This window comes from Pelodiscus sinensis, chromosome 32, assembly GCF_052426305.1.
Source record: "Pelodiscus sinensis isolate ZL-2025 chromosome 32, ASM5242630v1, whole genome shotgun sequence".
Classification (NCBI taxonomy): Eukaryota; Metazoa; Chordata; order Testudines; family Trionychidae; genus Pelodiscus; species Pelodiscus sinensis.
In genome coordinates, this window is record NC_143083.1 from 11,632,422 (window position 1) to 11,659,311 (window position 26,890).

Genomic DNA, 26,890 nt, shown 5'->3' on the forward strand with positions numbered 1-26,890 from the left:
AGCGACAGGCTGGAAGCTAGTTCTGGGATGGACCATGCCCCACCCTGCTAAGAGTCACGGCATACAACGTGCCGCTCTCGTACCTACTGCATTGGTATGGTTCCAAGATAGAATTTTAGCACAGGATTTCGAACATTCTGGCTCATTCCTGATGGGGGGTTAGAACTGCCAACGAGTTACCCGCAGAAATAAACTCTGAAAAGAAATATGCCACCTTGCTGTGCTTGTTTTCCAATACAGTGAATTTATTATATGTTGCAAAATCAGCATTCAGCTTTTTAGTGTACAAAAAGACACTAGCTCTTTTTAAGAAAAGATTAGGAAAAAGCTGAAGAGTATGCTGCCTTTAAATTGTAACATTTTGGCAAAGTGAAAAGCTCTTTGTAAACTCCAACTCCATGGCTCAATATAGTTTTATCCACAGTACAATATTACAAAGTAAAACACAGTATTAATAAGTTAGATCATACTTAATCATCTAGAACTGGTTTCTATTAACCCAAAAAGCACAAGATTTGCCTCGCTTCATACTCGCTAAAAAGAAAAAAAAAAAAGGCAGATTGGACTACGTAACACAGACCAAAAGAAAAGTGAAGCAGAAAGTTAAAAGCTAATTGGGTCTCACAGTTTGGATAGTCATTAAATATTTTTTCAGCTTTATATTCCAATTCTAGAATATACATGTAAGTGTACATAATACATCTTTGTATACAACTCTGTTTGCAAAAATATTTTATAGCAGATGTATAAAGACAGAGATCCATCTCTACTTCCCTCAAAAAAAAAAAAAACCGCAACCCCAAAACAAAACCCCTTTCGAAATATTAAGGAGCAGAATGAGAAGTGTCTGTGGAAGAATTTATTTATCTTGGTTCATAACTGTTGCCCTTTTCTGCCAGTTTGGAGCTTCATGGTTTCTCGCATTTTCAAGAGGAAACATACGCTGTGTTTTTTTGCTAAAAAAACCTGTTGGCTGGGAAGTGTCGTTTGTGCTACAGGTTAGATCCCCAAATCCGAAAGCCACGGACAGAAAAAGCTTTTCAACCCCAGCTGCAGCAGCTGTTTGCATCCTGAAGGCAGGAAGCAGTAGGGAGCGGCTTCATGCAGATTTAGGGCTGCCACATGAAAATGCTGGATTCTCACACCTGCTAGCAAATACCCAGCTGCTATTTGGGCCTGTGAATCTTAAGAGTGCTTCTCTTTCACAAGCAAGGTGAAAAAGGAGCCCCCCCCGAACAGGGTGGCGTAACCCCCAACATGGAGCACAGCTGGGACACACTGGATCATGGACATGCTCAGAAAACAGATCACGGCTACAGAAAGTCTGTCGGATCTAAGCAGTTTGAGCTCCTGCAAGGAAAAATGGACATCCCCGGTTTCTGACATCCCCATGAAGCCACCACTTGCTGTCGGGGGCGAGGGGGAACTCTTACACCGGATAAACATATTGTTCAAGAAAAAAAAAAACTTGGACAAAAGCTTTTCACTTGAAATCATCCATATTTTTCAGCTTCCTCTGTCCACCGGGCGTATCAGTAGGGCACGAGATGTTCTGAAGATGTGTCTTAGGGACACAAGTAGTGACCCTTCCCGGCCACCACAGAACTGGAGTCTGCTCTGTGGGTGGGGAAGTGGAGACAGCCACATTTTCCAGACTGGCTTTCAAAACACACGAGGCGCTCCTGGATGTTTCTGCAGAACTTAACTGGCCACTGTCTAGTCCTGCACCACAGCCGTAGGGCCAGGAGCAGAAACCCCACTGTCGGCAGAGTGGTCTAGGCAAAATGGCTCCCTGTTGCTCCACGGCAGCTTCCTGCAGTAGGCCATGAGCCTGGCAGGGGCCATTGCAGGAGGACTCAGCAGGAAAGAGAAACGGGCAGTTTAATATACACCTTGAACAAGGGCCTTTTCGGATGACAAATGGCGAGAGGTTTCAGCGTACGAGCCTATTCAAACTAGCAGCGATAGAGTCCAGTGAGAATGGAATTATTTCAGATGGACCCACGTTTTCTGGGGCAGCAACACAGAGCACAGACCCTCAGAGAACAAGCCCTCTTCTCATTCGCTGCCTTTCACTCTCCAAAGAGGACCACGTTTTTCTGATGGAAGGCACCACCACCGGGGAGCCAAAGAAACCCTCTGCTGTTTCTAAGAGACAATGGAAGTGGGAGGGAGTTAAAAAAAAAGTCACATCGGCTGGCAGGGTTAGGTAAAAACCACGGAGCTAAAGGGCACCTTGGTGCTTTTTGCAGAGTTCCTCATGCCCTGGCTATGTCCTGAAGTGTTCCCTCCAAGTCCAAAACTCAAGAGGACGGGGCTGGACACAGCACACCGGTGTAAGTGGAAACGCCACCTTATTTCTCTCAAACAAGTTTGGGTTCCTGTTCTGAGCCTCTGCTCCTGCTTTGGAAACACGAAGAGCACAGACAAAGCTACCACCCTCCTCCTCCACCCCACCAAATCCTCATTTATCCCTTTCTAAGGGTCATTACAACCAAAATAACTTCTCTGGGCAACAATCCAGTGATCATTAGTAATACTGCTGTTGTAAGACAGGGAAGGGTCTGAAACATTTGGCCTAAAAGGAAAAGGGAGGCACAGTTTTAGAAAAGATGCTTCTTTTTATATATATAGAAAAATAGACCACAGTCTCATTAGCAATTAATAAAATTGGCTGTCTTGATATAAAACTAGAAAAGTCAAAGACAGACAGGTCTCCGTCTTCCTGGCATTGCTATGAGAAGTAGCACGCAGGCTGACTGAATTGTGCACACTGGAGAAACCATCACAGTTTACACCATCGGGTTCCACACACAGGCTGGAGAAGAGATTTCCTACACCGAGAATCCCAAATCTGCATCAGGCAAAACATTTGGTGCAGATTCCCGGGGCTGTTTCCCTCCTGCTGACCCAGCCACTGGGAGGAGAGCACAAACCGGAGCCAAAGAGGAACAAACAGCGAGCGCTCTGGGAACTTGAGTATTTAACACGGAGCCGTGTAGCGCAGACAGCTTGCATATGAACAGTCGCAGGTGCCGAAGGAGGAGGTAACTTAGCAGCATTCCAGTTCCTCACCATTTGCAGAAGAAAATATGCAGCGCAGCAAGAGCTGGGCCAGCGAGAACCAAACTTCATTGCAAACTTTAATCCATAAGAACGATGGATTCTTTACCTTTGGGAGTTTTATTCACGTTAGGCAGGATTTCCCTTAAGTGTCACATGCTGGCTTCAAATAAGCAGGTTTTCCTTTTTTTTTTTTTTTTTTTTTTAAACTTTCCAACGTTCAGAGAGGGTAAAACTTAAGGACTATGCCAGGTGCTGGTTTCCCTACTGGGCTCAGATGCTGATGTCACAGACTCCGCATCATAATAATCCCCAAGTTCTTCCAACCACAAGGACTTCGTGCTTGGCTCCGAAAGGAATTTATTTTGTCGTTGTATAAAGGAAACGGTAACATCCCAAGTGAACTTTTTTGCACTACCCAGTCTGGATATTAGTGCCGAGACTAAAACTGCTGGTGGTCATACTCTGCTATCAGTTTTTTTATATGAGCCAGTTTGTTGTGGAGGTATTCACAGCGATTCTTTTCTTGGCTGTAATTAGGGTTTGTCTGCAAGGAGAAGGAAGACACAATCACCCAAGTTAATAGCTCTCCAGAGCTCTCAAACACATATTGCAGCTAGAGAGAGGATCAGACAGCCCCAAAAGGCAAACTTTGTTCCTGGTAGGTCAGTGGTGACTGACATCTGGTTCCTTTGCTGGATGGACAGTCACTATCCTTAAGTCGCGGATGAGATTAACACTTTTACGATCCAATTACATTTCTTAAATCAGCAAGATTTCTTCCTCCCCCCCCCTTAAAAAGGCACGTGGATTGGCTGTTGCCAGGTTGCCGCAAGCTGTGCAGAGAATGGATGGTATGAACCAGTTCCAGCCCTCAGCACACTTTCAATCTGAACGTCGCAAGCTATTCTGGGCAGGGTCACGCCAGTAAGGCAGCTAAACACCCCCTCTAAATGGGAGACCGCTGGGACTCCCCACTGAGGAGGGAAGGGCACATACAGCGAGGATACAGGCTGCAGGTTGTGCGTGGCAGATCTGGGAGGGCACAGGCCAGCAACTGCTACATTTCCCATGAGACATGCTCTGGAGTTCGCTTCCCCACCACTTGGCAGATGGAAGGGGACAGAGGTGCCCATTACAGTGCCTATATACTAAGGCTCTACTTATAAAAAGCTGGATGAACAGACCTCTTAAGACGGTATTATAGACAGGAATCAAACGACCTGTTCTAGCCTGTCACAATTAACCCACATCACAAATGTAACATGCTTTCACACCACACCCCTATAAAACGGTCAACAAAACCTGATAAATGCAACCATACTTTACGTTAAGATGATGCCCCCTTAAGACTGCAGTGACACAGAGCAAACCGAGGCCTATAACAGGTCTCCCAGGCTAACAGAGTACGGCCACAAGGACAGTCAATTGATTTTGACCCTTAACATTTGAATCCCAAAGTACAAGACCAAAGAACGAAGCTCAGCCAACGTATCGTCTAAAGGCAAAGCAGCACACTAGGAAGCCAGTTTTGCAGCCCGCAGTTCACCTGACGGCATTCACAGCCATATTTTTTCAGTAGGGCTGCATACAAGTGAACAGCACAATTGTGTGTGTCACTTCAGATCCAGCCCACCAGTTTAACTTGTTCTGCGCCTTTCCTTATCTCCGGAGTGGGACACTCCAGTCCAAATGCTAGGGGTCGGGGAGATACCTCCCTAGCTGAGGCCAGGACACGTTCTGTAGCTGCCTTTGCCAAGTGCAGACTTGAGCGCGGCAGGGAATTGTGGGCTACACACCTTGACGTGAGTGAGCAGGAGCAGACAGCACACCCCCTTCGGCTGCCAGAACAACTGCCCGCCTGCTGTATACGCTGCCGTGCGCAATGCACCTACCCTGTGTCTTAGCCAACAGAGCGCCTCCCCCATGAGGCCCCAAAGGGGACACAGAGGTCACCTGTGTAGATAGGCTATCAAGCAAGGACACAACAGCTTTATCTGCAGAGTGCAGCACTCTACCCTCCCTCCCTGCCTGCCTCAGAGCGGAGCCCTGGGAACCTTCTGAAAAGGGAAGTGGCGCCCAGGGGAAAGCGCCCCAGAAACTCACTGCACCAAGCCTACGAACACTTCCGCAGAGGGAGGGCTCGGATCCCCTTTAGAAACAATCTGATCAAAGAAAAACGGCAGGGGTTCGAGGGGCACCCCCACGTCACTGCCTGCTGCCCGGCTTGCTGCCTCCCGGCATTTCTACCTCACCTTGGGCAGGGGCCGTGTCTTTTCCCACGGCGAGGCACATCGCCCGCTGCAGGTACTACAAAGAATACAAGCCGGTACTCTCAGGGGAGGACTTTACTAGCCAGTCCATCTGTGTTAGTAGCCACTTTGAACGTCATTAAATCCTCTCACAGAGAACTGCAAACGCAACGCAAAGCCAGGGGGACCTCAACCTCAAGGGCCGCCTCCTGCAACTCTCAGGCACTGGCAAGAGAACTGGTTTGTTCGTTCGCCAGCATCTTATCCAGAAGCGGGAACTCGTATCTCACCGCAGGACCTGGCCTCAGCCACCGAGCCCCCATCTAACCAGCAGAGGGAGCCCTTTCCTTCCCGACATCACATGCGCTAATCTCTGTCCCTGGCCAGTAGAGAGGGATTAGTTGGGGTTGTGGCTGAGAGTTTTCACTCACCTTTTTAATTTTACGATACTCCTGTAAAATTTGATCATGGGTAGTCTGAAAGAGAAAGGACACCGTCAAGTTCTTAGTTTCCAAACACCCCCCCCAACTGGCACCTACTTTTAGTACAACACAACGTCAAGTGAGAAGCTGCCTTCTTTTCCAAAGGGCACTGTCTGCCCTATCACAGGGACAGAATTACTGTACAATTCCCCCCCTTTCCTGGCACATGGAATTATTTTGATGCATTTTAGGTCATCATGGCCCTTTCCAAGTTGAACAGTGGCCAGTTCAGAATTTTTCCACTACGTACAGGAGACATGCAAACTTAATGGAAAAAAAAAGTCTATTTGCATTCACATACAAAAGAAATTGGCTCTGCAATATCAAAAGGGGGTGGGGACGACAGAGTTTAGCAGAGATGCGGCAGGGACAGAGACCGAAATATACAGCTTCCCAATCGTTTGCTGACCCAAAACAGATCCCATCCGTAGTCACTGTGTGTGTTATACTGGAAGGAATCTTACTGCCAAGGTGAGTCCTTGAAGCCAATGGTGAGACTGTCAGCAAGTCCTGGAAGGATGTATTTTGGGGCTGGGGGAAAATGAGGAGAGTTACCTAGTCCACTCTGCAATGTGCTTACTGGTGAGTGGTGCTTTTCTTGGGAGAACAAAATAATCCAGTGGCAAAAGAGAGGGTATTTCAAAGGTGGGGAAGGATGTTCAAGCAGAAAGGAAGTGCTGCTGAGTACAAGAGGAGCTCGGAACAGAATTGTTTATTATCCTCAGTGAAACTTATTTTCTCAAGCTAATGAATAGTTAAAGCTCTTAAAGTCAGTCTGACAGGTTGACTAATACTCTACTATTAAGATCAAAGCATAAGGAGAAACAGATGACCCCGCATTAGTTCACTTCCCAGCTTTCCTAAGCACCCATATGGGTGAACTATCATTTTTCTGGCTAGGAGGACGTACTAATCGCTGCCAGCATGACTTGGCTGGGGGCGCCAAATGTCTCAGGGAGGCTGCTCCCTGTCGACAACTACCACAACGTGTGTTCCAAATGAAAGAACACCCGGCTGTTGTACAAACAGCCTGGAAAACTGTCAGCTTCATGGATGCTCTGCATTCATCAGTTCCTGGCAGTATACCGTATATTTATTACCAATAGTCACACAGTGCCTGATTTTAGTCCTCCCAAAACCATAAGAACGGCCACACTGGGTCAGACCAAAGGTCCATCTCGCCCAGTACCACATGTTGCCTCTCCTGTCATCCATTTCCAAACAGAGGCGAGGGACACCATTCCTACCCATCCTGGCTAATAGCCACTGATGGACCTAACCTCCATGAATTTATCTAACTTTTTTTGAACGCTGTTAAAGTCCTAGCCTCCACCACATCCTCTGGCAAGGAGTTCCACAGGTTGACTGTGCGCTGCGTGAAGTAAAACTTCCTATTGTTTTAAACCTGCTAGCTATTAATTTCATTTGGTGACCCCTAGATCTTATGCTTCAGGGGGTAGCCGAGTTAGTCTGTTACAGAAAAAAAAAAAACAACAGCAAGCAAATGGCCTGTTAGCACTTCATAGACTAACAAAAGATGTAGATGGCATCATGAGCTTTTGTGGGCACAGCCCATGATATAATCTACATGTTTTGTTAGTCTATAAAGTGCTACCAGACCATTTGCTTGCTGTTTTTTTCCTCCTAGATCTTATGTTATGGAAACAAGTCAATAACTTTTCCTTATTTACTTTTTCCACACCAGTTGTGATTTTATAGACCTCTATCATATTCCCCCCTAGTCTCTCTTCTAAGGTGAAAAGTCCAAGTCTTTTTAGCCTCTCTTCCTATGGGACCCATTTAATCATTTCTGTTGCCCTTTTCTGATCCTTTTCCAATGCCAATATATCCCTTTTGAGATGAGACAACACATCTGTCACGTAGTATCCAAGATGTGGGCGCACCATGGTTTTATATAGAGGCAATAAGATAGTCTGTGTCTTATTCTCTATCCTTTTTTAAAGGATTCCCAACATTGTTTGCTTTTTTGACTGCCGCTGCACACTGAGTGGATGTTTTCAGAGAACTATCCACAATGACCAAGGTCTCTCTTGAGCAGCTGTCGCTAAATTAGTCCCCCTGATATTGTATGTATTGTATCCACCCCAACCAAAAGGTCACATGAATTATAAACAAACCCCAGCTCTGAGTGGCAGTTAGGTTTTCCAACAGATATTTCTGCTTATACCTTATATTCTTCAGAGCCCTGCGAAAGCTGCTTGAGCTTGGAATCTAGCTGGGTGAACCGTCGAGTTATTCGCTCTATCCGGGCGTGCAAGTCTCTGTACTCATTGTACTCCGCATTGAAGTCATTCTTGTAACTCTGACGCTGCTCCAAAGAGGAAATGGAGGCATATTTTCTGAAGGGAACAGAATTTAAAAGGCAGTTGAGAACAGGGGTCTCCTCCCAAGTGGCAAGGTTACCACAGTCCAAAGTGGCAGGGCAGTGTCGGAATCACAGAACTGGAAGGAGCCTCGAGAGGCCATCGAGTCCAGTCCCCTGCCCTCACGGCAGGACCAAGCATCATCTAGATGGGTGTTTCTCAACCAGTGGGACGAGTATCCTTGGGGGTACTCGAGAGAAGTCTGGGGGTACGTCAACACAACTGAAGTTTGGAGAAAACTGAATTTGTTTTAAGTTTTACAGCGTTTTTTTATTTTTGTACTTTTTACACCCAAAAATGTCACTCCCCACCCAGTTATGATTAAGTTGTTTAAACAAATGTGTTGCAATGGTAGAAAAAAAATTGCGTGCGTCTGAAAACTCTAGGTACTGGGGGTACGTTACACACGCGCGCGTGCGGCTCGATAAATAATGCAATCTACTCGCCCATGGCGAGTAGATTACAACCCAGAAGAGCCGGGTTCAGGCGATCTGCCGATGCGCAGATCGCCAGACAGCACTGCTGGTGAGCGGGGCTCGCTGCACTTTGGCGAGCCCTGCACGCGCACACTTTTAAAAAGGGGTACTTTATTAAAAAAAGAGGTTGAGAAACACTGATCTAGATCATCCCTGACAGGTGTCTAACCTGCTCTTAAATCTCTCCAGTGATGGAGATTCCACAACCTCCCTAGGCAATTCATTCCAGTACTAAACACCCTGACAATTAGGAAGTTTTCCTAATGTCCAACCTAAACCTCCCTTGCTGCAATTTAAGCCCGTTGCTTCTTGTCCTTCCATCAGAGGTTAAGGGAACAATTTCTCCCTCCTTCTTGTGACACCCTTTTAGGTACTTGAAAGTTGCTCTCATGTTCGCTCTCAGTCTCCTCATTTCCACACTGTTATTGCAGCAGCACCAGGAGGCCTCAGCCAGCACTGGTCTCCACTGTCCTGGTGACTGAATAAACTTGAAGACCCAGTGCTTCCCATATCTCCTCTTCACCTTCTGAAAATACCTAGCATGAACGGAACATGCCCCAAGTGTCTGTGTACGGCCAAAGGCACATTGAGAAGGGCATCTACAAGCTACTCAGTTTAATCAGTCCGATGTATGGAACCACCCTTCCCTTTTCATCTCAGTGTTTGCCCTCGCATCTGCTTCAGCAAGTGCAGCGAAGGGGACACCACCAATACAGCGCCTTGCTCTCTGCAGCAGTGACAGCGGGGGCCTAGTCCTGCCAGGCGAAGGCAGGTCTGAGTGTCACGTGGGGAACGGAGTGGAGGTCTCTGAACTATTACTGCTCTGTACTGAGGAGAGCCCAACTGAATGGACACGTATGGTGCGGGCAGGATGGCTGCAGCCAATGATCCCTGTAAGTTGTGCGCTTGTGCAGCTGCTCAGAGAGATTCCTGATGAGCACAGTGCCCACAGCAAGGCTGTGTGCTTCTGTGGGTGGTGCACATTCACACATGCCTCCGTGCACATACCATTTTATTCTGCACATGGATGGAAAAGATTCGAGGGAACACGAGTTGCAGCCACATCAACCTCAGAATGTAACGCACAAACGTGGGTGAGGCAGTATCGCGTACTGGACCAACCGCCGGTAGGGATACGCTTTCATTTACACAGCGTTCCTCCTAGCATGCGGAGTGCCGTAGCTAAATATTAATTTATTAGCAAATCAGACTCTTCCCTGTGCAGGGAAGTTGTTTCCTGGGCTCTAGACCACCAGACTGTATAGGACAGAGGACACAAAGCCACCTCTCCGTACCTGAGCTCGCAAGCCTCCATCCTCACTTTCAAAAGACAAGCAGGGAACTGAAATTCTTAACTCTGCCAGACACTAAGGGTTTGTCCACACGAGCACTTGTTAGTAAATCTTGTGTCAGTCAGGAGCATGGGGGGAAAACACAACACACCCACTGGGCAGACAGCGCTCCTGCCAACACAGCTACCGCTGCTGGCTGGGAGTAGTTGAATTATGCTGACAGGAGAGCTCTGCCCTGTCGCCACAGAGCAGCCAGGCAGAGCCGACAGCAGGGCAGCTGTGAGATCTGCAGTGTAGACAGACCCTTACAACCACCATCTTCAAAAAGACACTGGATTTATGGCTCATTACAACAGTCTGTAAGCACTAAGTTCCCCTCCCCTCCCCGTCCAAGGACATCGGGACATTAGCAGACCACTCCCCCTTGGAGCACGCGCTTGCTGTCTGTTCAACCTCCTACCCAGCTGTGATACTGGAAGGTCCCTTCCCAGACCGGCTGGTCCAACAAGTGTTATTACCTCGCCCACCTTGCCTTTCCTAACCGACAAAAAACAATCACAAAGTGACGAGGAGGCTCCATGAACTCCCAAGCCATCCGCTCCTCACACTCTGGCTAGGCTGATTTCTGGAGACTCGTGTCACAGAGGTCTCTCGCAGAAGTAGTCACCAAGGTGCATCAAGAAACCCCCACACCGAGAGGGTCACTTCCATCAGCTAGCAGCCATCAAGCCGTAGCCTGTTCAGCCGCCTGCCTGGAAGTCAGATACACTTTGCTCCAGCAAGCAACCCGCAAATATCCGCAGCAGGCACTGGTGCCATGCAGTAAGCAAACTGCCCTTAGGGGTGACGTTTCACATCTGTATCAGGCGAAGGGGGCGACAGTCCTGCTACTCAGTGACTCATGTATTAAAAGTTCCAGGCAGACCCAAGGGGCTGGAATGTCTGGCAGGCAGCTCAGGGGTTTCCTCACAGGTTTGCCAACCTTAGGGGACGTCTTACAAGGCTGCTGCACTCAAACAAGACTCCTCAAAATCCTTTGACAGCAGAGCCAACACCAGCTCAAAGAATGCAGCTGTGCAGTCCCCTATACAGCCCTATGTCCCTATACCAGTGAAACCACTCATCTGATTAGGGCCTAGGGAACAGTCATACCCACTAACGTACCAATCTGGGACTGGCCTTTCTGCACCGCCAGCAGGAATAAAAGGATGCTCCCCTCTTCATGGAGCACAAGCTGCGAGATCCCTGGGGGCCCCAAAATGGTGCTACAGGAGGGCTGGCAGGATGACCTAGCTCCTTTCAGGGGTGTGTGCCAGATCCGAGGGACATTTCACAACTGTGGGAAGTGTGGGAGTTTTATTTATAAACAGACCTGGCTTCTGTGCTGCCAAAAACTCAAGCCAGGAAGGATGCGAGTTACCCATAGCAACAAGTACAGCTCAATGGGCACCAGGGGATTTGATTAAAAAAAAAAAATCGAAGATGAAAAGCCTGGCACTGTAACCCAGGGAGGGTAATCCTTAAGCGTAACAACCCTGACTGGTATCTTTGAGCCTGCTAGTGTGTCCTCTTTCCCCACCTAATTCAACTACCCATTAACTTCCCTGTGGAGCCATTGTCCACCCACATGCCACCACAAAGCCTTGAGGGGTCACCCAACAGGTCAGATGTCACTACAACAAAGATAGAAACTCACTATCCTCAAGGCAAAAATGAAATCCCATCTCCAATACAACGACAAGACAAAGGACTGAGAGGCCGATTGAACCAACAGGCTCCTGGCTTGCATGTGAACTTACAGATATTAACATCATTAGCAATCTCTGCGAAACATGACAGAGAAACACACTTCACAGCAAACGTTTCAAAAAGCAGCTTCTCACTTCTCTGTCCAGCCCAGAGTACAGGGTTTCCTTTACAAAAATATGACCTCAGATATACCCTAAGAATCCAGAGCACCGGTGTGAAAGTGACGGACTTCTATAACCGCGCAAGTCATTTCCTTTCGATGTCGCTAGCTATAAAATAGGATATTGTCTCCCTACCTCCAAAGGGGTGGTGAGGGTTAATGCGTTAGGTATTGTTATTTAGGAGACGTGAACTCAACTGCAGCAAGGAAAACTGTCATAACACTGGCATCGGGGTAGAACAGAGGCTGCTGTAAAACCTAACTGAAGTTTAAGGCATACATTGGTGAATTTGCGCTTTCTACCTGGGATTGGAGGAGAGGGGGTTAGAATTCTGGAAAAAATTTCCTAACAGACATCAAAACAACTGAGTGATGGTTCATTATGTTCCAGTCACTAGCTGGATTGCAGAGTTTGGAATGGGACCCTGGGGAATGATACAAAGAAGATACTTACAATAAATAATCTGGCATTTCCGAAGTTGATGTTGGTACACTAGAATTATTGCATGTTCCATTTAAACCTGAAAAAAACAAAACAAAAAACCCACGTTTGCATCGGCCTTACATCTTACGAAAGGTAAAGTCCAACTTCGTATCCCTTTCACAAAATGCATTTTGCTTGCTAAGAGGATTTGCATTTCTAGTTCGAAACTACCAAAGGCAGAGCATGTCAGTATTATGATACCTGGAATTGTGAGATTTAGCTAATATTCATCTATTACCCGATGCACTGAGCAGCAAAAACATCCCATAATTTAACCAGGTTATAAATATTGCTGCCTGCCTCCCAGCAGGGATAACATACTAATCCCAGCACTGATCAACTGCAAAACAAATTAATGCAGTCCAGATGGGCTGATCTGCAAGTTGAGCAGAGTATACATTATTTTCCCTTCTGTTCTCTACTACGTGCTTTATTGCTATTTACACGATAGATTCCTGGAGGAAGCTTTACATGTCTGAATGGGATGAAGGGCTACGTTCACCACTGCATTGTGATTTATGGCTTCATAAAGCCAACTCTTGCTGTTTTTCATTCATCTCTATAAATAAGACCATCCACACACAGAGCGCACTAGAAAGCACTCTGTTCCAGAAAGGCAGGAAAACTGGGAGTTGCGGGGCGGGAGGGACACATCTGGAAGTGAGTTGGTGGACTAAGGAAGCCGTATGGGATTTTTACATGATGAGAATGGCAGCAGATCTTGGTCGGCATGCAATTTTATAAATAGGTCCAATATCAACTAGACTTCAATCTGAGCTGAACACATACAACTCAGATTCTCTAGGTGAAAATTGGAGGAACTGTCCTAGATGGAGATGCCACTACAACAGGTGTCTGAATCAACTAAACAGTAGTCACCAAGACCAGACAGTATGCATCTAAGAATTGTGAAGGAACTTAAACATGAACCCCCAGGACTACTAGAATGGTGTGTAAGCTGCCATTTATATCAGTCTCAGTACCTAACAAGAGGAGGGTAGCTAATAGGTATGTGAAGGGGCAACTGGTTACCTGGTAAGTATTGCCTTACTGCCATGCTTACCATGGTAACCAGTTAACTGGTTCCCAGCCTGGCTGGAGCAGCTCCCCACCCACAGCGTGGCAGGCCCTGCCTGATCACAGCAGCCCCCTGCTCGTGCCATGCCACAGGCAAAGGTCTGTGCCAGCTCAGCTGGGCCCACCCCGTTGCACTGCGGATGGGGGGCTGTTCCAGCAGCCTTTTGCCCACAGTGGGACAGGGCAGGCCAGTTAACTGGTTAAACATGTAGTTTAACTGGCAAATATTTTAAACAGGATTTTACATCCCCAGTAGCTAATGTGACCCCTATTTGCATAGACATCTCCAGAGTGATCCTGGCAATTACAGGCTGCCAATATGCTTAATTTCAGCACCAGGCAAATAGGCTGAAACTATATTAAGGAACAGAATTATCAGGCATATCGATGAGCACATTTGGTTGGGGAAGAGTCAACAGCTTTTGAAAAGGCAAATCATGCCTCAGCCTCTTAGAATTCTTTGAGGGAAGCAACAAGCATGTGGACAAAGGTGACCCAGTAGATACAATGTAGTTGGACTTTCAGAAAGTCTTTGACAAGGCTCGTCACCAAAGGATCTTAAGCAAAGCAAGCGAGTTATCCTCCCATGGATCGGTAACTGGTTGGGGTCACTCAGAACTGCCCTCTTCTGGTCATTCCTGCTGACATCTGGCCCAGGAATGCAGCAGGGCTACATTCCTATTACCATCTCAGGGGAGGATACTGCATAAACACTGGGATATGAATTAAGGATGTTAAGAAGCGGATGAATTGGGTACTCGATGCAATTTGTATCGAATACACGATTAGTCGATAAGGGGCCCCACTCCGACTCTGCAGTTTAAATGTAGTAGGAGCCTAACATGTAGTAGTAGCCAGGCTTCCTGCATTTCAGCTGCAGCGGGGGTAGGTCTGGGACCCGGCATGAGCCAGGACTGCTGAGTCCTGGCTTTCACCAGGTCCTAGACTAGGGATGTTACGTTTCAGTTAATCAGCTAATTGAGTAGTCAATGGAATTTCCATCAACTACTCGATTAGTTGATAAGGGGTGGTTGGGGAGCTCGCTATCCCAACTGTGCCTCTGCCTTTTAAACGTAGTCAGAACCAGGCAGCTCTTACTACATTTAAAAAGCAGAAGCGCAGTGGTCTCAGTCCTGGCTCACGCCAGGTCCTGAACCGCTGCGCCTCTGCCTCCCCTGCCCACCCTCAGATGGTGCTGGGGTAGCCAGCTCCTGCTCCCCACCTCCTCTTGTTGCCTCTGATACAGTTACCAGGTAGTTGACTACTCACATGCCTAAAACCATGAAAGGTGAGATCTTCTGCAGGCCTGTATGCAGGAATTTCTGTGGGGGGTGCGAGCAGCTGGTGGCTGCCCTGCCCCCACAGCTCCACCCTGCCCCGAATGTGTATGGGGAAAATCAGCCCCAGGCTTCTCCCAGATGGCTAGAGGATGGGGATGGAAGACTGGGTGTGTGCATTCACACTCCCCCTTTCCCCCCCCCCCATGTATGGGTCTGTCCTGTGAATTGCACAATACCCTGAGAGGCCCTACTCGGAGTCAGCTGCAGTCAGAGGAAGACAAGGGTAAGAGGGAAAGCAGGGAAGAGAAAAATAAATCAAAAGAGGTTCATTTTTCCCTGGAGCCTTTACTCATCTCCAACTAAAACAGAGCCAGCAATACAGGTTGGACCTCCATGGTCAAGCACCTTCGAGACTTGAACGGTCCCAGATGAGGGATTTTGCTGGACCAGGGAGGTGTTATCTGGCCCCTGTTACTGCAGCGCCTCCCCGCCCATCCTGGATTGGCCACCAGCCTCCTGGCTAGCTCCCCTCCCCATTGCCAGCTCTGTTGCTCTGCCAGTTCCCCCGACCCGCTGCTAAGCCGGTCAGCCCAGCTCCCTGTGCACTGGGCTCCTGGCTGTGCCAGGCAGCCCTGCTGCAGTGCGCTGGGATCCAGGCTCCTGGCCCTGCCAGGCAGCCCCGCTGGGTTGTACCAAGCAGTCCAGCGGCAGCGAGCCAGGCAGCCCAGCTGGGATGAGCGCAAGTGCCAGCCTTCCATCAGAACTCTGGCCCTGGAACTTCCTTGGTCTGCTGGATCAGGGAGTCCCTGTAGTTTGCCAGGACACACTCAACTTCTATACATCCTGGTACGTGCTGCTTATCCACAAGGCTTCTGGGAGGCAAGGAGCTGAATCCAACTGGATTTACCCAAGGCTGAATCCAAGCATTAGACGGAACCATTAACACCACGTAGCAGGTAATCTCCAGTCACCTGGAGTACCACTAAGAATCATGAAAAATAAGTTATTTTATAAATTTATACAGTTTATGTGAGACCAGTGTAGGAGAAATACCCAAGCCCAGGTTCCATTAATACCCCAACTAGTCAAAAGTGCCGTTTTACCACTTTCTGCCTTACTTCCTGGGTTGGGCTATTTAAACATTTCATTTTAATATTTCATTTTAAAAACATGAAAACATGTAATATTTTGCTACTGAACAAGTAGTGTCAGGGAAGAAGCATGTATTTTCTGCATGACTTATGCCAAAATTAAGACGAGTCACAGACAAAACAACAAGAGAATAAGTTCACAGAAAAGTGAGTATTTGGCACACAGCAAAGATGATCAAAATAGTAAAATGAGGTTTGGTTTGTTAATGGAAAGCACCTAAAGTACCAAAACTTCTCTCACTTCTAGTAGTCAAAAGCAGCTTACATGAAACCACTTAAAATCATCTGTCACCACTCAGATTCTATGTATATGGACTACTCGGGCTGGTAAGAATCTCTAATGATTTCCCTATATCTTCTCCATTGAGTTAACCTTAAATTGCCTGGGAAGTCTGGTATTTAACACAAGTGTGTACTTGTTCTAATTCTCTACTTTTACTTATTTGAGCTTTAACAGAATGCATCCCTTATAAAAGCTACATTCCTTTCTTTGGAGTAGAATTTATATGCACAGAAGGTGGAGAGGGATTTAGTGAGGTTAAAATAATGTAATTAAAAGTAAATGGGTAAAATTAAGGGAAAAGGCTGGCTGTAAAGTATAATTTAGCGACAGATCCAAGAGCCTTGAATTACAATTCCTGAAGGCTGCAACAGAAGTAATATTGCTTGAGCCATTATAAATTAGGCCTAAGTCTACACTACTGCGGGCCATCAATTTAAGTTACACAACTTCAGCTATGTGTACAACATCACTGAAGTCGACATACTTAGACCTATTTTACCACGGTAAGTCAGCATCTGATGCTCTCCCATCGACTCTGCTTACTCTTGTTCTGGTGGAGTACCGGAGTCGACGGGAGAACAGTTGATGGTTGATTTATTGAGACCCAATAAATTGACCTCCACTGGATCAATTGCTGCCGGTAGATCCGGCGAGTAGTGAAGACATACCCTTACACTTGACAAAGTAGTAGCAAACAGGAAACAAGACTGCATTGAACCAGATCAGCCAACAGAGCTTTTCCCATGTAATTTCTGCGAATGTATGCATTAAGTAAACACTGTATACAGGGTTTAACACGAGATGCTTCTAGCTTTACTGATCCTTGAGAAAGTTAGATCTGGTGAACAAGATCTGGTGAACAAGACAGAATACACACTGTACCTTCCTGGTTTGGCACCCTCGGGATCAGAACCAGGGAATTTCCTGGACCAAGGGAAATCAATGCCAGCTGCTCTGCTGCTACCAACTGTAGGGCTCCGCTCCAATGGCAGCAGAGGGTCCAGCATTGAGTGGAGGTGAAAAGGGGGCAAACAGGGAAAGAGGCAGGTTGGCTGCAAAGACCCGTGGCTGGGGGCCAGGAGCACACCAAGCCTTATGGCTACTGGGCTGTGCTCCCGGCCCTCGGCTGCGGGGCTCCCCAGCCGCCCTCCCTGAGCTTGAGCATTGAATACAGCTCTGAGAGGGTGGGGGAGGAGCTGCTGAGCACAGGGTCCCCAACTTTTCCCTGTGAGTGCTCCAGCTCGGGAGCATCCACAGGAATGACGGATATCAGATATTGCCAGACGACAGAAATCCAACCTGTAATGAATCTTATTAGCTTGAAAGCTTCTACTGTACCAGTCCTAACAACAACAGGCATCATGTTAAGTTGATCTGCAGCTTCTACTGTAGCCAACATGAAAAGCCTTTGACGGGACTAGTTTTTCCATTCTGAGTTAAAATCAACACAATGAACAATATGAAAACAAGAATCTGTTGGAAACTAGAGCCGCAGCTGTAAGTAGGGACAAACTGGTATTCAGACCAGAATAACTATCCGTGCACTAAGACAAGCCTTTTAAATTAATGAGGAAACACTTAACCCAATCAGATTCCAAAACAGTATAAAGAAAAAGGTTAAACTGGAAAAACTTGATAGTCTCTGCACAGAAAGACCACATGTTGATGTAGGTAGAGATAAAGCGTTTTGCTAATAGAGTCTCCAGTCTTGGGGTGTGTCTAGACTACAGGGTTGTGTCAACAAAAGTGGACTTTTGTCGACAAAACTATACCTGTGTCTACACTACCGCCAAGTTCTGTCAGCATAACGTCGACAGAACTCAGCAGTTTTGTGAACAGTGGTAAACCTCATTCTACAAGGAGTAACACCTTTTGTCGACAGAGTTCTGTTGACAGAAGGCGTTATTGCATCTACACTGTCCTTCGCATCTACACTCTCATGTCGACAAAGCAGCTTGCTTTGGATGTAGTCTAGACGCGCTTTGTCGACAGTATCTGTTGATAAAGCCTGTCGACAAAAGCCTGTAGTCTAGATGTACCCTTGGAGCGATAGGCTTTGGCAGGACGAGGTTAGAGCAGAATCAGTCTATACCACTATTTCCCATGCAGCTATTTGTTTTCAGACACCGTCAAAACAGTTCAAAATTCACATACCTGTGACTGCCTGGGGAGTATTAGTTTTTAAGCCAACTTTCTTGATTAGTTCATAGTCCTGCTTTTCCTCTTTGCATTTTTCTTCGCTTTTCTCTTTTCTCTCTTTTTCTTTGTGCTTTTTGGATTTTTTCTTGGTTTTCACATGCAGCGAGCTACAGTTGTGTTTGCTCGTGTGGGGACAGTCTGTTGACAAAGGATTAGCCAATCTGTCAGTTGCCTCTGGGTTCTCACAGTCTCTGCCATTGTGACTTAGGTCACTGCTGATATCGGAAAGAGGATCCTGAGGCCTCGGAAGCTCCAGAACGGGTAAGCGAGGGCTGGAGGTGACCGAATCGGCCACAGCCGACTGCACTGCAGGAGCGAGTGCATCTTTGCCATTCGAGGAGTTCAGTTTCCCATTGAAAGTGGGTTGAGTTCTATGGGCCAAGTGAGAGATCCTAGGCTTTTTGTTGGCTAGTGGATCAATGAATTCCAGAGGCTGGGATCGTTTCTGAGGACAAAGAAAAACATTCTTTTAAATACTAACAAGACAGTGATTTCAAATCAGTCAACTGCTTTAAAAAAATGCCGCTTCGCCACCAGGTGGCACTGCTGTCTCAATAAGCAAACAAAAGCCACTAGATCGGAAATTCAATAACATTTAAGAGTACTTTGCAGCAGCCCAATACAGAAAAGACATTCAGTAAACATTCCCATTCTGTATATGGGGAAAAAAACCAGATGCAGTCATATTCTAACTTTCCATTCCACTAGTACCTCAGGAGGATACCAAACAGTAGCTACGAAAGTTAAACAGTTTGAAAATCAGCAGGACCTGATAACTAGCATCCAAGAGTTTTCCAAGAGTTGGCTGAACCATTCCAGTTGATTTCCAAGTAGTACTGGAACCCTGGGGAAGTGCCAGAAAATAAGAAAGCTAATGTCATGCCAAAATTTAAAAAGGGGAAAGAGGATAATCCGGTGCACAATGTGGGAGGGGGGGGGAGTCATCCTTTGTCAAGCTATGACTGAAAAACAAGATGGGATCAATGTGGATAATTGGCTGAGCATGAACTCCCAGGGAGGTGCCATGTCCAAAAGGGCCAATGTGATCTTTTCTAGGAATCTTCAGTAGGAACCAAGAATTATTTTATGGACACTGGTGACTAAGAGCTGGCATACTGCGTTCAGTTCTGGTGCCCACAATTCAAGAAGGATGTGGATAAAGTAGAGGCAACTCAGAACAGCCATGAGAAGGATTACAGGGTTAGGATACATACAAGGAGCTCAACCTTAGCTGAACACAGAGGTTAAGAGAAGACTTGACTATAGTCTAAGTCCCCACATGTGGAACAAACTTGAAATATTGGGCTCCTCAATGTACCAGAGACAAGTCGGTGACGCACTGGCTGGAAGATGAAGCTAGGCAAACTCAGACTGAAAATCAAACCTACATTAACCACAGGGACAAATTCACCCAGAGTTGTCATGAATTCTCCATCGCTGGCAATGTTTAAATTAAGATGGGATGTTTCTCCTAACAGATATGCTTTTGGAATTTTGGGGCAGATCTCTGGCCTGTGTTATTCAAGACGTCAGACTAGATGGTCACAATGGACCCTTCTAGCCTTAGAATCTATTAATCCAATGCAAACCCACCAAGATGTCACTCCAGAGACCCCAGGCAGGGTATAAACTTATGACAAACTGCCAGCCCTCCACCCAGTTGCTTGAATAGCAGAATTAGATAATTCTCTAAGGGTACATCTATACTGCACAGTTATTCCGAAATAGCACATCTACACTGCAGGGAAGCCTCAAAATTAGTCCGAGGCAGGCTTCCCTAATGTAGACATGCTATCTTGATTTAGAGCCCCAGGAGGAGTAACTTAGAACGGCCCTGATGTGAGGCTATTTCAAAATAGGAGAAATGGAGCATCCACACGCCTTATTTTGAAATAGCGATTTCGGACTAGGAGTTATTCTTCACAGAATGAGGTTTACAGAAGTTGGAATAAGCTGTTCATTATTTTGAACAACAGAATTGCTATGTAGACGCTTGCATAGTTATTCCGAAATAACTTGGCTGTGTAAACACACCCTTAGAGAGACACACAAAGACGACTGGGAGGGCCACATGGAACTAGAAGGCCATTGCCCAGAAAGGCTGTATGAGCCAGTGGATACCAAAAGCTGCAGGAGGTCAAGATCTAAGAAGGTATTATGGTAGCACTCAGCTCTTTTCCTCTCTTAAAGGAGCCCAACCCAGGTGCTGTCTTTCTGACTTTTTTGGTTCCAAATTTAACCCAGTAGTAGCAAAGCTAACCCCGGCAAGTGGTAACAGAAGAACAAAAGAGAGGTCTGCAATCTCACCTGTAGAGAGAGCATTTAGAGTAAGTATTTGCTCAAGATACTTTTTTACAAAACCCCTAAGTAGGATAAATGGCAAAGGAGGAAGCATATTCGCTGGTTAGAGGTCCAGGGACTTCTGGATTCTACTCCAGACTGATACCGACTTACTCTGTGGCCTTTGGCTAGTCATTTAAACTCGGTGCCTTAGTTTCTTCCTCAGAGATAATACCTTTCCCTACCTCACAGCTATTCAAGGAAGGTGAAGTGGGCCCATGTCTAAATGCTTGTGAAGACTAGCTGCGTGGGCACACTAAGATGCTAGAGATGCTAAAGCTCACCATGTGTAGAGAGGCATGATCTTAACCACTGCAGACATACAGAAAACTCCTGGCAGGCTGGAAATGGAGAGAAGGGAAGAATTTTCCATTTGCCCTTTCAGACTTATTGGGATGGAGCTTTGAAGATAGTGCTTTGAAAAAAATGCTTCTCAGTGATAAATCCACTGCTGATGAATGAGGGCAAGCTAACTACATCTGCACGTTAAATCAAGGGGTTGTTAGGGGTTACAGATTAGTTTAGGAGGAGTTACACCGTGAAAGAACCTTTTTTCAGTCAACGTAAAAAAAGCTTAGCTTGAAGCCAGAAGCGATGGCTGCCAGCCCAAACCCGGTTTCAGAGGCGGCCAAATTACCTTGGATAGCCTTCATACCACAACGCATGTTTGTCTTGCTGCAAAAGGCTGCAGAGTACGAGGCAGGATTACTTAGCACCTACCAGAATACAGCAGATCATTATGATTGTGTTTCTTTGGGATATTTATTTCCCTTACTGTCTTGGACAGAATTGTTATTTGCAAGCAGAATTTGTGTTTCCTCAAAGCGCATTTGGAATCACAGTGCCTTTGGTGGAAGTCATCCAATTAGTTCTCTCCTCACAGTTAATTCCCCTCATTTGCCCACTCAAGACAAGACAAGCATGGTGACGGGAAATCCTGCTTTCCAGACTTGTTACAATCAGGAGGGATGTGGAGAGGAAATATGCACCCTGCCAAGAGTTTATGGGGCAACCACATCACTTCCTCAATGCTTCATGGTTGCTTTTTAAGACGGTTACCTCCTCTTTGCTACAGGATGCCGGGCTCTGAAGACAGAGAGCAGGCTGAAGACTACAAGTAGCCCCCAGTAAGTGTACACCACTCACTCTGGTGCCTGTGGATCCTTTAAGATGAAAATAAACCAAATCAAGAACTCAGGCCAATATTACTGCTAACAGCCCCATCACCTTGGGTTTCTTGGAGGCGACATACTAGATAAATGCTCATATTTTAGAAAAAGCTCCATGTGAAAATGAAATATACAGCAGGCACAGTGTAAGGCCCAGAGTGCTCTGAGGCAATCGCCACATGGGATGTTACCAAGCAACAAGCTGGTGTGTTGTAGTCACACCTTGACTTGCCACCCTGCATGTAGACAAGCCCTTAATTGTGCTTCGGAGCTGACTGGCTCTAAATTATTGGTAATGGGTAAAATTTTCCTAAGTGTTCAAGCCCCAGAGGAGCTTGAGAGAATTTCAATACTTTTGTCGTTGAGAGTAAAAATTTCCAAAGCATTTAAGAGGCTGGGCTAAGCAAGCTTGCAAACCACACATTCCCCTCCCAAGATGTTGTGCAATGATTCCTATGGAGCTCACAATAATGCTTTCCCTTTGTGCAAAGTTTTACAAGCGTTAATTTTCACCACCATTGTGCAGTGACTGGGTCTAGTCCTACAGATGGGCTGGCAGAGTCTGAACCGCTTCCTGAAGGCCCAACACTGAACCAGTCGTTGGGTTAGACTGTGGTGGCTCCTGACTCCATGCGCTGTGCTAACCAGACACCAGCTTATCCCACAGACCAGCCTTATCTGTTCACCCACCTACCTGAGGAGGGGAAGAGGAGTTCACATTGTCTTTTGGTGGACTCAAGGAAGGAGTGTCTCCCACAACATTATGGGGCTGACAGTGTTTCCTGAAAAACAGAATTGATGGTGGTTTAGGTCCTGTACTTGAGGGTCAAGTAGATCCAGTGGCATTGACGACTCCCCTCTAGCACGACAGGATCATCTGGAAGTTATTCAATAAACTTGCACCTGTTGTAAAGTTAATGTCTGATAACCCCATGCAATTGCCCTGGCGGTCTAGCGGCCAAAGCAGTTGCAAGTGCCAAGAGCCAGTTTAGTATTCCAACTCCCAAGAAATTTAGTAGCAGCAGTAACTAGTCTGGGAGAAAGCCCTCCTTACCGCAGGCAAAGCGGCTACACTGCCCTTAGAGAAAAGGCGACCCCCAGAAGATTCCAACCTCTTCAAAGAGAAGCTAAATTCAAGACCTACAAATCGTTGCCCACTCAATATTTTGGTGCCCTCAATATTTGAAAGGGGCCTCCCTCTTTCCCATCATTTGCATATGCATTAAGAGCAGAAGAACAGGCCTGTACAGTACTGCCCAAGGTTGTGTCAACAGAGAAGGGAGTTCCCTGCCTGATTTCCTGTGGAGGAGGTACAGGTGAAACCTCTCTACTCCGACACTCTCTGGTCTGCCAAGATCCAGGGTCTGTCATGATTTGTTAGCTGAATGTCCACTTCGAATGGGTGTGGCCAAGTTTCCTGCCGTCCCATACAGTTTGTTTACAGCCACCAACCCTGGCTCTCAGGGTTCTGTGCTGTAATTTAGCTCTAATTTACCCCTAAATAATATTTTCTCAGAGCCCAGTAAGCAGTGGAAGTGTTGGTAATGCTGCTAGACAATATTTACTTCCCATAGTCTTGCAAATTCTCTGGTTCATCACCAGGCAGGTCCTGAGGGTGAGGGACTAGACAGGTTCAATCTGTAGGTTATTTTCCATACACTTAACCCAGCGGCTTTTTTTCCTTGATGCCTAGACCTAAATAGAATAGAATGATTTTCTGCAGTAGCACTAACAATTATTCGTGACACGTCAGATAAAACATTAAAATAAAGCCAGACGACTGTCCTGGATGGCCACGGGGTAGTCTAGTCAGTGCTTAATGGCTGATGGATGCCTTTCAGTCATCAGAATTACCAACGACCACCCTACCTTCAGTGGATGCCTTATCCTGCCCACCTTCAGCCTGGCACCAGCTCCAGCCCTGGCAAGCTTGAGGTGGGTGCCCAACAGCTCCCAGGACTTGAACCTATCATCCCGGTCTCCAGAGACCGAAGCCTGGTAGTGAGTGCCCATCTCTTCCCCAGCCTGGCACAACTCAAACCCACCACCCAGGACTCCAGAGGCCAGTGCATTATCTGTGGCGCCACTGGAGGACCCAGCTCACCACCCTTTCAACAGCAGATGTCTTACCCTGCCCACCTTCAGCAGCCCACTGAGTTTTCAATTGTTTCAGTCTTGTTGGGTAACGGTCCTCTTACAAAAAATTAAGCAAAGGGATCTTCTTACTGGGTCCCTGCTTTGAAAGTAAGTCCAGATGTTAAATGGAGTAAATATCCTCCCTTTAGGAAGGTCACAGGGTGGAACCACTGGGGTGCTGCCGAGGGGGAGAAGAGAGGCACCTCTGGCAAGAACCTCATGGTCTCTCTTATGCACCATGAACATTTAAGGCTCAGTAATAAAAATGCTTTCACCTCCCAGATTGCTCTACATGCTGCACTTACAGCGTTGTCTCAGATAAAAAGGCAACCTCTTCTATCAAAACAATATAGTTCATTCCGACTGCTAAATCCATTTGCCTTCTTTTAAGTCTCAATCTCATTTTTCTAAGCAGTTCCATAGCTCTGAGTTAGCGCCAGGGAGAACATTAACTTCGCTCTACTTTTCTAGCATGATCCAGAGAGTCCAAGTCTTCAACTGTTCAGGAAATACATTTCTACTGAATCAAGCTGCATCTGTAAAGAAGTTAACTCTGAAGAGGATATTTAACACACACGTTTTACTGTAGCAGTTCCGCAACCCATCTATCCACGTTAAGTATCCTGGAGTTCTACCGTAAAATGATTCAGTGCCTAGTTTTAAAGCTGAAGATTTTTTTAAAAGCTTTATTGATGTTTCCAATTGGGAAGATTATACTGAGGCATCTGCCAAATTTCAGATGAATGTTTGCTTTGCCTAACCTGAAGCTTTGATTACAATTCAGCAGCTCATTGCCATGTTTACAGCCACTGTCTCTTAAGAGAGTTAAACTAAATTAAGTGGCAATATAGGCCAAACAACCAGGCTCAACAGTAATGGATCATTTCAAGAAACATGCTCAAGTAGACACTTATTTGTACCCCTATGAAGAGGATTAATGGCAATGCAGAGAGAGCACATTGTTTTGACATTACTTTCTCTTGATTAGTCTCAAACTCCCAAACAAGTTAACAGAAGGCATTCCAGAATGCCTCTCTCTACCAAAATGAAAGGTTCAAAAGGGACAAACCGTGTATTTGATTCGGAGGGTTTAAGTTGCTAATGCTCAGGTCTGGTCTACAAGTAAGTTATGTTCACACAGTTATATGCGCAGGGGTTGAAGAATTTGAACCTAGCACAGTAGCTATGCCAGCCTAATCCAGTGTTGATGCAGTTTGGGAGCATTCTTCTGCCAACCTATGGACCACTGTTCGGGGAGGTAGCATTCCAGCAGTGACAGACAGGTGCTTTTCAATGGGGTATTCTGTGGCTATGCTACAGAGACAGGGTCTCCAAAGACTTTGCTACCACACTGTAGGAAAGCTGGAAAAAGGATGTGACAATGGAAAAAGCCCATCAACTCAATTTTATTTTTTTTTAAACTAGACTAAGATTTCTCTTGCTGGGTTATTGAAGCAATTCCTAACCCATCCCAAGTGTTTACTAGACAAAAAACAAGGTGCTAGAGTGCCATCAAAAGATATTTCAGAATTGGACAGAACTAAGCAACTGAGACTACCATGGCAAAACTATGCAAAACCCCGCATCTGGTGTCTGTGCCCTTTAAGAGTGTTTTGTTTGTTTGGTTTTTTTACACCAGCTTCAGCCCTACATGTTTTTTCCATTTTGCAGTCTCATTACCTGCATTGGCTGAGCAGGCCTTTGTTTGTACAGTTGAATACATCCTTTCCAGGGTCTATTTTTAGATCTCCGCATAACTGAATGCCACAATTCGAGAAAAAGCAGTCAACACTGCTCTGCTAGAAGGAATCAATTTTTTTTTTAAAAGCCATACAGATTGAGTGGATAGTTGTAATTTTCCATTTAACTATAATTCAGCACGAAAGATGTTTAAATTGGTTACGACACCCCAGTTTGAATTTTCCTCAGTATGCCAAAGAACATTTAGTGTTGCAGACTTTGTTGGTTTAAAGAGTCTCATCTTCAAGCCAACTGTGCTTTCAAACCATGGAAACTGTACAAACGAAAAGCTATATTTTACATTAACCAAGATCACAACAGACATAAGTCTCAAAACAAGTCCAAAATCAAGTCACTGCCTGCGCAACAAAAAGTGCAGGACACCAGACGGGAGACTAAAATCTCTTAGAACAGAATCACCTAAAAGAAATCTGCAGAGATTACTTTAATGTATTGTAAGGGGTATAGCTGTAAAGTACTACTAGAATGACAGTATCTTATGGGACTACTTGCTGACTGAGAAAAACTTTAGGGACAAGCACCTGAGGAAGTAAACAGATCCTAGCTGTCTGCTAACTACCCTCCCCTCGCAACAAACAAGTTTCTACCTTTCAGCCAGCAAAACAGAGAGAGGGTCCAATCCCACAGGCTTTCATGAGGCAAAACTCAAAGGCCTGAAAAAATAGCTAGAAACACAAAAGCCACTCTATGAGGGGCTGCCAGCAAATGTACAAGGTAGGAGGCATCTGTCGAAATGGGCTCCTGAGCAAGTGAAGGCTAGGTAAAGGGGGACTGACAACTGCCATACACAGAGCTACATAACTTTGTCTGCTATAGTCTCCATCCACATGGTGTTTAATGCGATGGATCCAGAGTCACAGTTAACTCTGGGTGACCCTAGTTTGCCTGATACAATCTGTAGCACAGCAAAGACACACACAGAGAGACTTGTGTTTGGACACAGTGCTTTAGTCTAGCACAATTTAGGTTGGAAACAACCAAATCCTATAAACACTGTGATAGCTCAAAAGGATTACAACAAAAGCTGCCTCATTAAAAGAGAGAGCCACTAACGAGAGGGGAGCATCCAGATGAGCAAGCAACACAGCAGCCAAGCGAGTGGCTAGGCAGAAAGGGGATGACGTTGTTGGAAAACCTGTCCTTGGGAGAAGG

General features: G+C 46.2%; 1 protein-coding gene across 2 annotated transcripts in view; it reads right to left on the reverse strand.

Annotated features, from left to right (window-relative positions):
• Positions 1-224: 224 nt before the first annotated feature.
• The window catches only part of ELL (elongation factor for RNA polymerase II), a 96,862-nt gene continuing 70,196 nt past the window's right edge, over positions 225-26,890 (reverse strand). For both annotated transcript variants that reach the window (XM_075902904.2, XM_075902903.2), the window contains exons 7-12: positions 22,536-22,623; positions 18,288-18,777; positions 12,313-12,379; positions 7,986-8,157; positions 5,747-5,791; positions 225-3,610 (exon numbers count right to left, since the gene is read on the reverse strand). In XM_075902904.2, coding sequence (XP_075759019.2) covers positions 3,506-3,610; positions 5,747-5,791; positions 7,986-8,157; positions 12,313-12,379; positions 18,288-18,777; positions 22,536-22,623 — 967 coding nt within the window. In that variant the 3' untranslated portion in view covers positions 225-3,505. The remainder of the gene's footprint in view (positions 3,611-5,746; positions 5,792-7,985; positions 8,158-12,312; positions 12,380-18,287; positions 18,778-22,535; positions 22,624-26,890) is intronic.